Below are 14,308 nucleotides of genomic sequence, written 5' to 3' on the forward strand. Positions count from 1 at the left end.
GCTCGTAAACGTAGAACGCTTTGCTTTAAAACTTGTTCTATAGGATGCAAATGACTGCTCAAAATGGAGCGAAAGCGCTGGCGCGCTCTTCTCTACCGGCCACCATTTTGTAAGCACGGGGATACGCATGGACCTTAGCGTACGCACGATACTTTGCTTAAATAGCGCGCATTTGATCTACGGCCGCTAAACGCTAAACCAACTTTGCGTACATCGCATGCGCATTGCGAACGTCGCAAGGGAGCAGCGTACGCCAACACTTAGCGTTGGAATGAAAACGCCATACTAGAGCTGTATTGTTGTGCTTGTGTTTGCGTCGGCGAGGAGGCCACTATGGAAGCTGGATGTTCATCTACTTGATTCGCTTTGGGCGCGGCCATTGGGTTAAGTGCGAATAATTCGGGAGTGCATGACCTTCAACTTTCTTGTAGAAATTTTGTGACAAGCGCAATTTGCTCTATACTACGTTTACGCGGTTCGGCAGGGAATAATCGGCTGGTGAGGTCATAAAAGGACGCTTATCTTCAATTTTGGATGGTGAGAAGAAACACGGCAGCGCAGGTGTGCTGGTTGTTCACCTGCATATGTTAATCGTTTGTGATATGTTAGGAAACAAAGAGAAAGAGGTGAGCGCTGGACGAAGGAGGGTGCGGCGAAAGTAAGAGTTCAGCGTGCTTGTTTCTGTGTGCCACGGGGCTGTCTGTCGCCTAACTATCCGACGCGCTTGAAGCTTGACCTCTGCTGGTTCGCGCGGTCGTTTAAGCATTCAGGTTCGTGACATAATTTAATAACGCAAGTAAGGAAAAAAGATGAAGGTATAAACGAAAGAAGGCATAAACGAACAAATAGGCATATTATGCTACCAAGGGTACCTTCCCCGGATATACTTAGGCCCCGACTGACCCACTCTCAGCAACGCGAGGACTTTGGTGATTAGACATAATTACTCGAGGCACCGACAGTCGAACAACAAACTATGTGGTTATGAGGGGATTTGCTAAGTTTCCACAAACGGGGATTGGGCGACCAGTTCCCGTAAGAGAACAAAGTTTAATGACCTCGCATTTCTATGCTACCGGCGCCAAGCCTCTTGCGTCGTGGATACCGCAAATCCGTTTTTCTACGGCACCCTCGCATGGTAACAATATACAAAGCTTCGCTGTAAAAAGTTTTGTACTGCATCAAAGCTTAAACGAAGCAGAATGGGAGCAACGGCCATGAAAACACAGGTCACGGCACCTTGCCGATGCGTCCAAGTGCTCTTCGTGAAACTTGAATAGGGGCCCGAAGATGGAGTTTGGTCAACAACAGCAGCACCAGATCCTTGTCCTAGCGGCTCAAAATTGAAATTCTCGAACGCCGATTGATAGTCTCACGCATTGCTAGGGGCGCGTTTTTTTTTTTTTTTTTTTTGCGCGCACAGGCATTTAGCACGTTGCCATGCCGGCACACCGGTAAATGAGTAATCACATGACAAACCTCTAAGGCACGCGTTTAGCCTAGCCAATCACCCCATCGCAAAATAGTCATGGATAGTCTAAGCTTTAGTTATTTCTAAATTGATGCCATTCGGCTAAGTTGGGTATCAAATTATAGGTCTCTGCAAGAGGAATCACGTTGAATAAATTAAAGTCACACTGCTTATCTGCACTAGTTAGTAGTAGTTAAACTTCGCCAACTCACTATAAGTGGCCGCAGATGCTCAAATAAGGTGTGAAATGAAAGGTCCCGGCAAAGCTCGTTTAGTCCGATTAATGAACGCATAATGATATAGCCGTGGTGAAATAAATGGGGCAAAAATTGTAATTGATGCCGCTTAGGCGCGTGGGGTATCACATTAAGGGTGCCGATGAGGAGAATCACGTGGGGCCAATACCGAAATATGCCCTGAATATTATCATGAAATAGTAATGGTGAGTCATAGATTGGGTGAGAATTCAGATGGATTCCGCTAGAGTCTGCTGGGTATCAAATAAAAGGTTGTGAAAGGAATCATGTGGAATAAAAAATGCTTCCTCGTTTTAGTCACCAGATAGTCATAGTGAGACACCGATTTTGCTGAAATTCAAAATGATACCGTTACGTTGTGGGGGTATCAAGTTAGGATCTGAACGAGGGGAATCACGTGACAAATTTATTATGCGTCTTACAGTCATGCGACAGTCATAACGCTTCATAGATTGGAATAAATTCACGTGAGTTTTAACCCACACACCCTGTGGGTTAAAATCCCTGTGATATCCCACACGCCCTGTGGCTTCAATGCGCAGTCGCGTGCGATTTCAATGTAATCGCGCCAGCTTCGACCGATAAAGACGACAACGCCCGCGCGCGGCCTGTTTCGGAGCGACTGGGACCTAGTTTATGCATTCTCCTCTCTCTCGGTTGCTGTTCCTTTAAGCAGTGATCACTCCCGGGGCTAGTAAACCACCCTTTCCGCTTTGTGGTGATCTTGTGTGGTTGCAATCACGTGTGGGTTTTTTTCTTGGTTATCCTGAGCAACGATAGCACCCATTGTTATAAATGTCCAGTATTTCCCGAGAATGCATTTCTGCGCACCCTTTCGAGAACTGCTGTAAAATACGACAAGTGGGACGTCGTCGCTGGGTGCGCGATAAAAAAAGAGGAGGGGGTTATTCGTTTTGCTGCTGGAGTGATGGCTGGTGGAATAAACAGCGACCGAGGGAGGGAAGAATGCGTAAACCAGGAACCAGGCAGACTAAAGCAACCCGCGTGGGGGCGTTATCGTCGTGGTCGGTCGACGCTCGCACGATTACCTTCATATCGCACGCGACTGTACAGTGATGCCACAGGGTGTGTGGGATATCAAAATAAATGTCTCGGTGAAGAGAGGGCGATTTGATTCAAACATCGGACAGCAAGACACCCAATTATAACCAGTTAAGCAATAAACTCATCCGAGGACACCCAGATATAATTGTACTGGTTGGTTACTAACACGCCGTCTCTATAGCGTGGTTGGTTGGACACATTGCAGCCCTAAACGTCCATCAACCAGCGTGTGTTGTGATGGAACAGCTTCTGATGTGCTCATATAGTTTGCGGATCATAAGGCCTCAGTTACGCCTATGAATCTCTGGCTTGATCATGCATTGCCGTCACATTCGACTTTGTGTTCCGTGCCCGCGCGGGTTGAGCCGCTAACGTTTCACGCACGATTATAGGTTGATACTCAGCCTCCTAATGCTTTTCTGCTTCGTTACGTAAAAGTCACTCAAATGGCCGCCTTTTGACCTGATATGCATATACTGTGGAATAAAAGATATTGCGTGGAAATGAAAATAAATCACCCATGTCTCACACAAAATACGTGATGTTTATCCAGAAAATTGCTTCGGTTATTTGTCGTGCCCAAGGTAGTGGGGTCGGGTGTTTACTACAGAGCTAACCTCCTACATGTTAATCCCCAGATCTGGTTTGGGATGGATGTTGAGAATTCCACATCACTTATTAAATGCGACGCATCTCTTGCTCTCGGGCTTGTCCCTCTTGCGTCGTCGTCGCGGCGTCCGTCCGCATCCCTCCTCCGTTCTTCTCTCCCACAGCTGTGTGCAACCCTCTCACTCCGGCTCATTAGCATACCACAGCTGGCGCGCCTATTTGGCGCGCGCTTCGTTGCGTTAACAACTGCTCCGGTGCGCGCAAGTGCGCGTACGCGCCACTCTCCTCCGTTGTCTCCCCTCCTTCAATCGCTGTGAATATAAAGCGGGTATCGCGCCGCGGCGGTTCAGTCAAGCACTGGCTCTCGCACCGACGTGACATCGCTTTGACTACTTTGTGCTTGACTACGTCGTGCTTGACTTGATTCTTCTAATGAAGACGTGATGGAAGCGACGGTCCCTTCAGTGAGTGGGCTGACACAATCTAATATCATACGCCCATCTTCCCGCGTATGACGACACTCGCATGTGATGGAAATGCATCACGCGTTCACTACACGTTTCACTCGATTTAGAGAATCAACCCAACGGAAACACCAATTGAACCCCGCGATGCGTCGCATCACACCAGGGTTCCCTCGCGGGAAGATGGGCGTAATTTTATCTACGCACCAAAGCGGCATGCAAGCTGCGGATGTTTTGTGCCGGGAATACGCCAGTTTACATAGCAGCGCTTGCATATGAAAGGCATGTTCCCTGCAAGATGTGTTGAATAAATATATCAAATTGAGGTTTAAGGTTTTATTGCGCCGAATCAAGCACTCAGAAAATACTCGCTCCGTATTGAAAGGATATAAATTAATTTTGATTACATGATCATCATTGACGTGCGCTGTTATCTCGACACAGGGGCGTTTCCCCTTTTCACCTTCGCCAGAAAAGCAGCTATGCACCACAGCCGTGTTCAAAGCTGTCTGCTTAGGCTCAGCTGCTAAAAAAGAGCTGCTGCTAAAAACTGCTGCTAAGAATTGCTAAAAAAGAGCTTCTACACACGTCTAGTGAAGCACGTTTTGAGTACAACATTTTTGGACCCTACGCATAGGTAGGAATCGACGAAAATCAAAGCTTCGCACTTGTTCTCGCAAATTGGCTTCATCAGTTGCATAATTAGAAGGTGTACATTGATTGCCGAGCCGTCGGAAAGGTCATGCGGAAGGGCCATAACAATGTGGCTCACGACCACCGGCACAATGGCGATTTTCTTGGCGATACCAGACTGATTCCAATGCACCCTTCGCCTAATCAGTGTTCATGGGTGATTCTACTTGTCGCTTCTGCTCGTCTCGGTGCAGCGCCAACTTCGCTAGTCGTCTTTCATGGCCCCCACGTGTCGTTACGTTCCCTTGGATCTTCAATCCTACTCACATTCACGCTGAGAACCATTTTTCACTGCGTAGCGAAAATGCGTCTGTTCAACTCATTGTTGGTATGCCAGGTCGAATCGCAGAGCACGTCATTGAGGTTTGAACATTGAGGAAGACGCATATACACCAACCAAGGGTGCATATTGAAAGCGGTCCCCCCTTTCAATAAACGCTTTTAGTTGGTGTATTTGCCTCTTCCTCAAGTTTCACTCTACCAAACAGAGTTCTGTCGAAGATGTTCACATTTAAATGTTTGAACTTTGAGACACTTCCCCGCACGCCACGATGCCGTTGGGGGGGAGGCGGCAGGATGATGAGTGCCACCTGGTGGTGGAAGGTCTTCGGTTATCCAAGCTACAGCAGCAGCAGCAGGGCACGAAAATACGGAACGCCTTTCTTGGAATAGATGTAGGCCTTCTTCCAGTTTGGTCCCCATAAAGCCCTCGCGCAGAACTGGAGGCGATAGCGTCAGTTTGCTTTGTGTTATGAATGTGTACATGAAAAAAGTCTTGCTTTTTTTAACTGTAGCATTTTGCGCCTTGTTAAGCCTGATACTTTGAAGCCTTGTTTTGTACTAACTGACTGCCTTAACTTGTTTCAGGATGCGTTGTAAACGTCTCAAGCGTTGCGTCACTAGCTGTGGTGAGTAGTTATTTCTGGTAGCGCACATAGTTTTAAAGTGCGCAAAGTAGGGATGTATGTTATTGACAATGTTTGTCTGCGTTCACAAGCAATTGTATTTTGTGTAATTGGCATCGCATTTTAGAATGCGCATTCATACACTAGAAATGTCTAATCATTTGTATTACAAAATTCGTTTTTAATATTGAGGCCAGTCATACTTGAAGGTGCAATTTATTGCAGCGACATTTTTCTAAATTTTTCTTGACTCCTCTACTCGGAGCGTTTTGGAGTTTTAAACCATGGATTCCTTGTTTGAACCCAGACTCTTCAAAGCGAACGCTCTATTACTCTAGGTGCAAACCGAGAAAATGCTTTGTTCCTCGTAGCGGAAATCTGACCAATAAGCTTAGCCAATGTCAGGGCACCCATGATCAACCCATCAGGGTACCCTGTTGGCATCTTCGCACCCCCAAAATAGGGGTGCGAAGATGGGAACAGGGATTGAAGAATAAGGACGCAATACTCCACAAAACGATACCAGGTGGCACTAGTTGCGTCCACGTTCACGGCGCGTCCTCATCTACAGTGGTGACTGTGCCGAGCAGGCAGTCTGGTTTGTCTTGGCGTACAATTGCGTGCTATTCACCGCGAAGGCTGAGCTCTCGCTCGAAAAATAAATTTGCCTCTATTCAACCAAGGCAAGATGCTTTTAAAAAAGCTTTCTAAAATTGATATTGTAGGGTGTGCTTTTTGTTAGATGATATTGCCGCCTGTGGTGAATGATGTAAGAAAATTGAAAATACGACAATTTCAATACCGAGAAAGAAATGCTTTATTCGTAGTGTTTATTTGCAGAGTAATCACTGATATTATTCAGTCAGCCGATCTGCCTGCCAAACAAAATAGATATCAAAGACTGATTGCATGATCGACGGACCATTATTCAGAAATGGGTTTGCTGGCTTGAGATTTACTACTCAAGTATCGGGGTGCGATTCACTGGTTATGCAGCAGTATTGACCCACCTTGAACCATTAAGGATGACTGGTGCCCTCTACTTTGCGTGCGGATGACTAGTTAGAGACCTAGCGGTGAGGTATTACTCGTGGGCCTAAGTCAAGCCTCAAGGGCAGTTTTTGCGCCAGTCATGCCTGCATAACAAAAGACTTGTGATTAACCAGGTGTCCCCAGTTGTTTATCACTCGTCGCCATTCCTCGTTTCTAAGTAGTGATCACCCACCCGTCTTATTCAAAGGTAAAGCTCTCTTTCACTTGTGTAGATTACGCAACGCCTTGAAATTGAATGCGGCTTCCGCTATAGGCGAAGAAATAAAACATCTAGAAACGGATAAATCGTTCTTTCAAACGAGAAAAAATGGTACATCCTTTCGACGTCACTTGAAGCAAAGAACACGTTACTTGGTCATACAGTCGTTTAATTTCTAGAGAGACACTTAGTAGCCGCTAAATTGGTAACTGTTGTTTCTCCATGGTAAAAAAATACGCCAGTAAGGGGCAGTGATAAACGTATAACGAAAATGTACTTCCACTTTATTACGTTTGCTTTTAAGATAGAAAAAGAAGATATTATGTGTAATAGGTCGGCTTCTATATTTCAAGGAGAAGATATTGTCGGTTTCAGCTACATTTAAAAAAGCACATGCAGTACACTTGTGGTTTACTTCAGGAGCCTTAACATGAGAGGTTCATTGCTCCAACACCAAAGCAGGATGGAGCCGATTTTACACTGACGACACGTTTGATACTGTTGGACCTTCGGCACAACGGTGCTGACGAGCAAAAGAATAGAAATCAGGCTATATCACACCTGCTGCACGCTAGCCATCTGGCAACCACAGTTGTCGGCAGATAGTAGCCTGATTATGCCCTTACCGTGCGCCGTAAGACAAAGCCATAAAAGAGGCTAGGACGTGTGATGCAACGTCTTCGTGGTTTGTGCAACAGTTGCTGCGATGCTCCTCAGGTCGCTAAAAAGATAGTCACAGTTTCAACAGCAGAAAGACGCTGGTGACAAAAAGCCATTGCGCAAACGTTCTGTTGAAGCAAAAACATACTCTAAAGGCTCTCTGTCGAATGTCCTGCTGTGCCCACTTGGGCTTCCAGCCTACTATGACTTTGTTAAAACGTTTCCTTGATGGTCGTGGAAAACAGCTTTTTACCGCTTCGTGGTGTTTTGCACTGCCACGCCCTCTTCGTTTACTAGCGAACATGCTACGGGCTTAAACAAAGAGTGGTGCAATCTCTGACAACTCTGTGGTGTTGTGTAGTCCAGGGATTAGAAAACGTTCGGAATATCTTATGGGGGAACTATGGAAAATAAACGGTTACTACGAAATAAAGACTGAAATAACAGAGTGAAGTTAGGGTTAGGAGAAACAGAAGATACGTTGCGTAAACCAGAGATGAAAAATGACGGCCCTAGATATGTCCTCTTGTATAAGAGAGAGAGAGAAAGTGATAGAAGAGACACTAATGTCAAACTTAAGGAATACGTGGACACGAAGAGTGTAAAGTTCCTGATGTGTTTAGTGAAGATACTAGAAATGTTACATGGAAACTGGATGTGCCTGGTGAAGACGGCTCTTGGGGAGCACACGTAGGAGCACGGGTAAACCCATATACTGCTAAAGAGGCTCTTACAAAGCCAGCTTTGCGAATGTAGCCGGCCTACGCTGGACGCAATTCTATAACAAAAGATGCAGTGAGAAGATCAGGTAACGGGAAATGAACGAGATATTCAGTGGGCCTTTTTTACTGTACTAAAAGAATGGTCAACTTTCTGTAGATTGACACAGAAGCTTTCAAAACTGAGTTAATCGGCACCCTGCCCAGAGAGAGAGAGAGAGAGAGAGAGAAAGACAAATATTTATTGTAATAATGAGCAGGAGGATGTTCTTAGAGCCTGCACCCGGTGAGAGGCATCGTTATTATTGAAGGAAGCAAAGAAAGAAAGATTACCGCAGCCGATAGTACCTATAGGTGCTCAATGCACCACCGACAATATGAAACACGGTAGGTCCTTTTGTATCGATGCACAGAACTGTTGCGAAGAGCTTTGTAAGTAGTTTTGGACTGATTTGATTACACAGTACAACGAGAGCCTTGAACGCAAGACGTTACCACTCTGTTGCTTTGAGGCACGCGCGATGGTTCGTAATCGAAGAGAAGACGCCGTATCGCCCAGTTTCTTCTAGGAATGTAGAATACAAGATTTCTATGAGCATGCGCGCAAATAAATTGGAAGAACCCTCCAGGCGTGCGGCACAAAAGGGCATATATTTTCCTCTAAGAGATAAGGGCAAGGCGTGTCCCGGAATGTCGCAACGCTACCCCAGCTGGGGTAGCGGTTCTCCAGCTCGACCTAGTAAAAAGCCCTGGATGGGTCGTCATGTGCAATATTTATTTTAGGCCATGTGAATGTAGGGATTCCAGATAAGGAGGTGTTGCTCTGGAACCCCCCAACTATGTGAGGCAGAAGTGAAATTTCTGTTCTATGCAGATGAAAGCGGTGTTTTCTGTAGAACTTAAAAAAATGTTGCAATGACCTTCAGCAATGCCGAACGGTTGTGTCCAATACAGGTATTACGGTCAACTTGGGGACGTGGCTGGTTTTGTGCAAGCGGGAGTGGCCTTCTATACCTTACTATTTTGGCCCTGTGAACTAGTAAAGCAGCCACGTTAGAATCAGGCACGCCGCTAGGACGCTAAAAAAACGTAGTGGCGCTCACCAGACTGGTTCCTAGCTTTTATGTTTGCTGAAGAAATTTGATGGTTGCGATTTACTTGCGTACATCAAGACGCATTGCCATTTGCATCGTGGCGCTTTTATCCAATTGCGTATCCACATTACGTACGCCTCCCCGGCAAGAACCGGGAATCCGAAAGGGCAGCTACAAGGAATTACTTATGTGCGTAATTCGCAGCAGGAAATACCAAATCAAACGCCAGGGCTGTGTGCCAGAATGGAGAGAGGTCTCAATTATGCTACTCATAATTTATTGTTGAGGGGCATTACCAGACAGTATGGACAGTATGACAGCCGTCAGACTGTATGGCATGGCATAAGAGAGGGCGTTGTGGATTTAAAGAGCGTTGACCCGCGTCGTAGGGTAGCGGCAGAAGAACCCGCGCTTGAATAAGATGTTTCTATTCACGTCTTCACCTTTTTGACCAGGGCTGTCATAATCGTCGTCCCCAAAATTTAATAAAAAACAATCACGTAATTATATGCATGGTACTCAACAACTGCTTCGAAATACAAGGCCCGAAAATGTTTGGTATTCTGTAGGTGATATTTTATGAAGGTTTATTCTTCGTCGCACCGACGCTCTACATCTCGGACAATCCATGTGGTTATCATAGCGCTCCTGTCGTTCATTGAGGCCAGTGGACTATGCCGGAGAGAACATCCACATAAGGGCAAAAAAAGTGAACAGCCGTCGGAAAAGGCTCGGGGGAACAACTTTTTTTCAACTACGGATGCCAAATCGTGTGGTCTTGTATTTGTCCACTTTGCACACAGCTCACTGGGGCACTTTGCACACTGCACTATGTTCCAGTTGCACAATATCTCCCCATACAGCATGAGTAAAGCAGCCCTCGACCAGATGACCAAACATGCGGCTCTCGGTAAGACTTTATTTTCACCCTAGTCAAACCGCTCAAACGCAGTCTTTCATATAACAGTGACGCCCGCAATGCTCGTTATTTTAGCGCAGGACGGATATGCAAAGCAGATGGCATGGTATAAAAGGCTGCTTCCTCGGAGCACAACAAAACTGTTCCATTAAACTACCTTCAGAATTTAGCGAATCTGAGTTATAGAACGCTAGTATAAACTGCAACCAAGCTGGGAATAGCCCGAAATCGTTATAAAAAAATGAAGAGAAAAGCTTTGGTACAAAGAATAAGAATAAAGTTATAAATAATATTGGGGCAATGGGATTATTCCCTACGGTCCCTGTTTGTGGAGAGTTCGGTAATGCCGTGCCCGTTGCCTTGCTGTCGTTGTTTCACCTCAGTAACCTCCGAAAAACATTTTTCAGGTCCTTTAGGAAGCAAGTATTCACCAACAATATATATTTTGGCGAGCATGAATATTTTCAAATTCCTTCATGTGAGCCCATAGTTTAAACAGCATTTAAGGTCATTCTCAAACAGGCACACATTGCTTCTTGTTCGTACGGTGTCCTCCAACAATGGCGTAAGTCGTGGAAAGTTCGAACAAAAGCCGTGAGGTCGAGATTGCTATGGACAAAAATATTTACGCATTGCTATAAACGTAGACTGGTTTGTTTTTGTTGGCGGCAGCAATAGGCTGTTTTAAAAGAAACTAGGGGATTATGTGCGAAACTTTTTCCTGATATTTAGGCCAAAGTTCAATGACTAACGGTTGTTTATGGCTGTGTAATTATTGTTTAATCAAAAACATTTTGTATTACGCCTCAGCTGCTTTTAAATGTCTAAATGGAAGTGCTTCAAAATGAGCATTGTTGGTCTGGTCCCAAAGAAAAACTAAAACCAACACAAAACTGTGGAAGCTACATAGCTTTTCTTTGAAGCCGTACGGCTGCATTCAGGGGGATGTCAAACTTTCCTTTGCAGAAACTGACTCCACCTTGGGGATTTCCCCCAAATCTGGATAATTAAAACCTGTGCGTCACTTGTAAATGTTGATAAATTCCGTCTCGCGCCACAAACGACTGGCCTCCTGTTCAGCGCAATTGCTGGAGGGCTTGCTCCGATTAAGCGGTGGTCCCGGGTTCGAATCCTGAACCGTTACAAATATTTTTCATCAACTGCGATGTTTCTGAGAAAGCTGTTTAATTTTTCCTTGTAGCCGTACGGCTAAATTCAGGTTGATTTCCAACTTTCTTCTCAAAAAAAAAAGAAATACTTAGCGTACCGTTTTGTATATACTGGAAATCAGTGACTAATATGGGGTGGTTCGTTAGGTACTTGAACCGAAGAATCGCCAGATTTGGCAGTAGGATGTGTGCGTAAAGTTCCGGCCTTGTTACAATCTTGTTTAGGTCACCGAAATTTCACTAAAGACATACCTGAACGTAGCCGGAGCCCCGACTCGTCACAGGTTCAAGAACTTTATGAGTGAACGCTAGCGGGCGCTTTCTGGAAAATGATATTTTAGATAAAATGTTTTCAACTGCACAACTCTGCTCCCGTGAAAGTCAAAATACAAGCGAATTATAATACAAGATCACGTACACGCGTATCTGATCGTTTTGTCACATCTGAACATTGTTTATGGCAGAATAAGGGAACCTGTTACGTGGTATAGTAACGACAAAATAAACATAAGCGCCGGCTTCTTTGGAGAGCCGAAAAAGAACTGCATTCATATATCCATAGTACTTCTTGACGGCCCCTGTTAAAGAACCGTTCCTTCGATATAATTGGATGAGGAAACGAGGAAAACGGGCAACCGTTTTGTGCCCATGGAATTTCCGTTAACGTGGTCTCCCATTTTATATTTCAGAAAATGCCCCGTTCGGTGTCCGTGTAAACTCTGTCAAGTAAGTGTACTGACTTTCAAGTTTTATCGAAAGATTTTAAAAATGTTAATTAGTGGTCGTGTCATTTTTATATTCATTAGGTATATACTGGTGCTAAATCTTCTGTGCGTGCACCCACAACCCCTTGTACACGCGCACGTTGTTGCTAACATTTCGAATAATATGGTACTCAAAGAATACATGTTAAAAGTTAGGTCATATACAGGAGTTTGATCAAACTAGAATACCAGTTAGAATGACACAAATATCGTAAAAACGCTAAAGTTTACATTGCGGATATTGACTTGTCAAGCCGAGTAAACTATTTTTTTGTTTTTCCGAGTAAAATCTGTTTGCCCAAGTAACATTTGTCTTTGGGAAGCAGTACACTGCCATTTCCATCCAAAATATGCATTGCATGCGTTGTTGTAAGGTATAACGATGGCGAATGCAAAACAAACGTTGCAAAGACAATGGTTTTGCAAGCATTACTGCGTATCCAAGTGGGATTGACGTATGCTGTTCTTTCAAAGGATATTTTTGCAGGAAGTATGGTATAGGGTAATGGCGCGTTTATGGTTCAGTTAACATTGTTTTGGTCAGTCTTCATGCATAGACTGACCGATGGTTTTGTGGAAGTGTAATTTTGCTTTATTTATCGTGCAAACTGCTTATTCCGCTAAAAAGACTGGAAAGCCTTGTTGGAAAACTGAAAGGTGTGCAAAAACGTTCGTTTTTTTCACAGAAGAAAATCTCCTCATTCGAAATATTTCGGAAAACGAAGGGAGTAATTCTGCCAATGGTTCTGACGAAGTATACAACGTAGTAATAAATAGCTTCCAAATGGGAAAAAATACATATTAGAAGTTCGTAATTTGTAAGATAATAAATATTGGGGCTAATGGCAGGTTCATCACAAAAAATCAGTGCACCACTGAAGGACCGTCTAGTCAATTCCGATTGTGTTCCGGGATCAATACTTGCTTATAAATTTTGCTTTTCTCCAGCCCTGGAGCGATAACGACGCCGATTGGAAAACCGCCGGGTGTCTCTGACGAGGAGCACAACAAGGTGGGTTTGCAAACACTGGTTTGTAAAGAGAAAAACAGCGCCCGGTGCGGCATTTCGAAATTCATGACAAGATGTAGAAGGTTAGGTAGTAATAAAACAATACAAGATAAACTGCTAGTAAACGCAAAACGTTTCCACTCTACACAACCTAGGCATCCCCTGAATTCGTTCACTAGAGGTGAAGGGGGTGTATCCTACCAGGATTATGTCTGTTTAGGGGACCATTCGCGTGGACAAAATTCGTGGTTGTGGATAGGTGCTTCTGGATGTATTTACGTCTGTATTGGGGGCACGGCGAGTAAACACGAATGACAGCTGCGGATGGAAGAGAGTGAAAAGGGGTGTGGCGGTGTTGATAACGATTAAACATTTTAGGGAACAATGAGAAGTGACTCAGTGCCCGCATATGTGCACGTGAGCCAGAGCGTCCGTCTTTGCGACGTGAAACGCGTCCGAGCTTACGTTGCGGCTGCAGCAGCGGTAATGTAATGACGTGTAATGTAAGGCCGATGCATGGGAGGTGTGGTATTTGCGGAACTGGCGCTTGTGCGCGCATAGTAAATTGGTGGCTCTGCTTTGGTATGACAACTTAGAGCGCATCAGTAAAACTTAGCGGTGCTTGTTAGAGCACTGCGAGAGACCGAACAAGCCGAGACGCAAGGGAGCTGGGAAGCAATAAAGCATTCTAAATCCCTGTTAGCTGGTGGCGTGGTATACAACAGCGTTGTTAGATATCAAATTCCAGCGGAACAAAATGGCGTCTTCTTTTTAGAGCTAACTTACAACTAGGAAACGTCTCGCTAGGTTCTTCGTCCCGTCGCAGCCTCCTTGAGCCCCCAGAGCGCAAGAGCTGGAGGTGTGACTTCCAGCCACGTGATCCGCTGCAGACCGATCGCACCAGCGCTAACTGGAAGCCTCGCCGCTCCGGTGCCACCTTTCTAGAATCTAGACAATGGTGTAACGACAGCTTCGCCGGCACTCAGTCGCTCAGTCTCGCACGGATGTCATGCATTATGGCTAAGGGTCAATGTCTAAGGCTTTGTGTTGTGGCTTTTCAAGCAATACTAGAAATCAGACGTCTCGGTCGTATGCTGTTGTTGCGTAAGGATGATTATGGAGGAAATAATTGGTCGTGGTTTGGGTCTCTGCCGAAGGACATGGTTAGGGTCTCTGCCGCTACGTCCGTTTTAAGGAGAGCGGCAGAAGTTCCTCAGGCACTTAAGTCTGCTTGCATGCGTCAAAGACAAACGTCTTG

General features: G+C 45.1%; 1 protein-coding gene across 2 annotated transcripts in view; it reads left to right on the forward strand.

Annotated features, from left to right (window-relative positions):
• The window catches only part of LOC144147187 (cyclohexanol dehydrogenase-like), a 55,547-nt gene that overhangs the window by 39,222 nt on the left and 2,017 nt on the right, over positions 1 to 14,308 (forward strand). Inside the window, exons 5-8 of one of the 2 annotated variants that reach the window (XM_077679257.1) lie at positions 5,427 to 5,467; positions 10,030 to 10,099; positions 11,967 to 12,003; positions 12,990 to 13,053. In XM_077679257.1, coding sequence (XP_077535383.1) covers positions 5,427 to 5,467; positions 10,030 to 10,099; positions 11,967 to 12,003; positions 12,990 to 13,053 — 212 coding nt within the window. The remainder of the gene's footprint in view (positions 1 to 5,426; positions 5,468 to 10,029; positions 10,100 to 11,966; positions 12,004 to 12,989; positions 13,054 to 14,308) is intronic. The other variant, XM_077679258.1, reaches the window with a different exon arrangement.

This window comes from Haemaphysalis longicornis, unplaced genomic scaffold, assembly GCF_048455015.1.
Source record: "Haemaphysalis longicornis isolate Haplotype H1 unplaced genomic scaffold, Haemaphysalis longicornis Haplotype H1 scaffold_7, whole genome shotgun sequence".
NCBI classification, from domain to species: Eukaryota; Metazoa; Arthropoda; class Arachnida; order Ixodida; family Ixodidae; genus Haemaphysalis; species Haemaphysalis longicornis.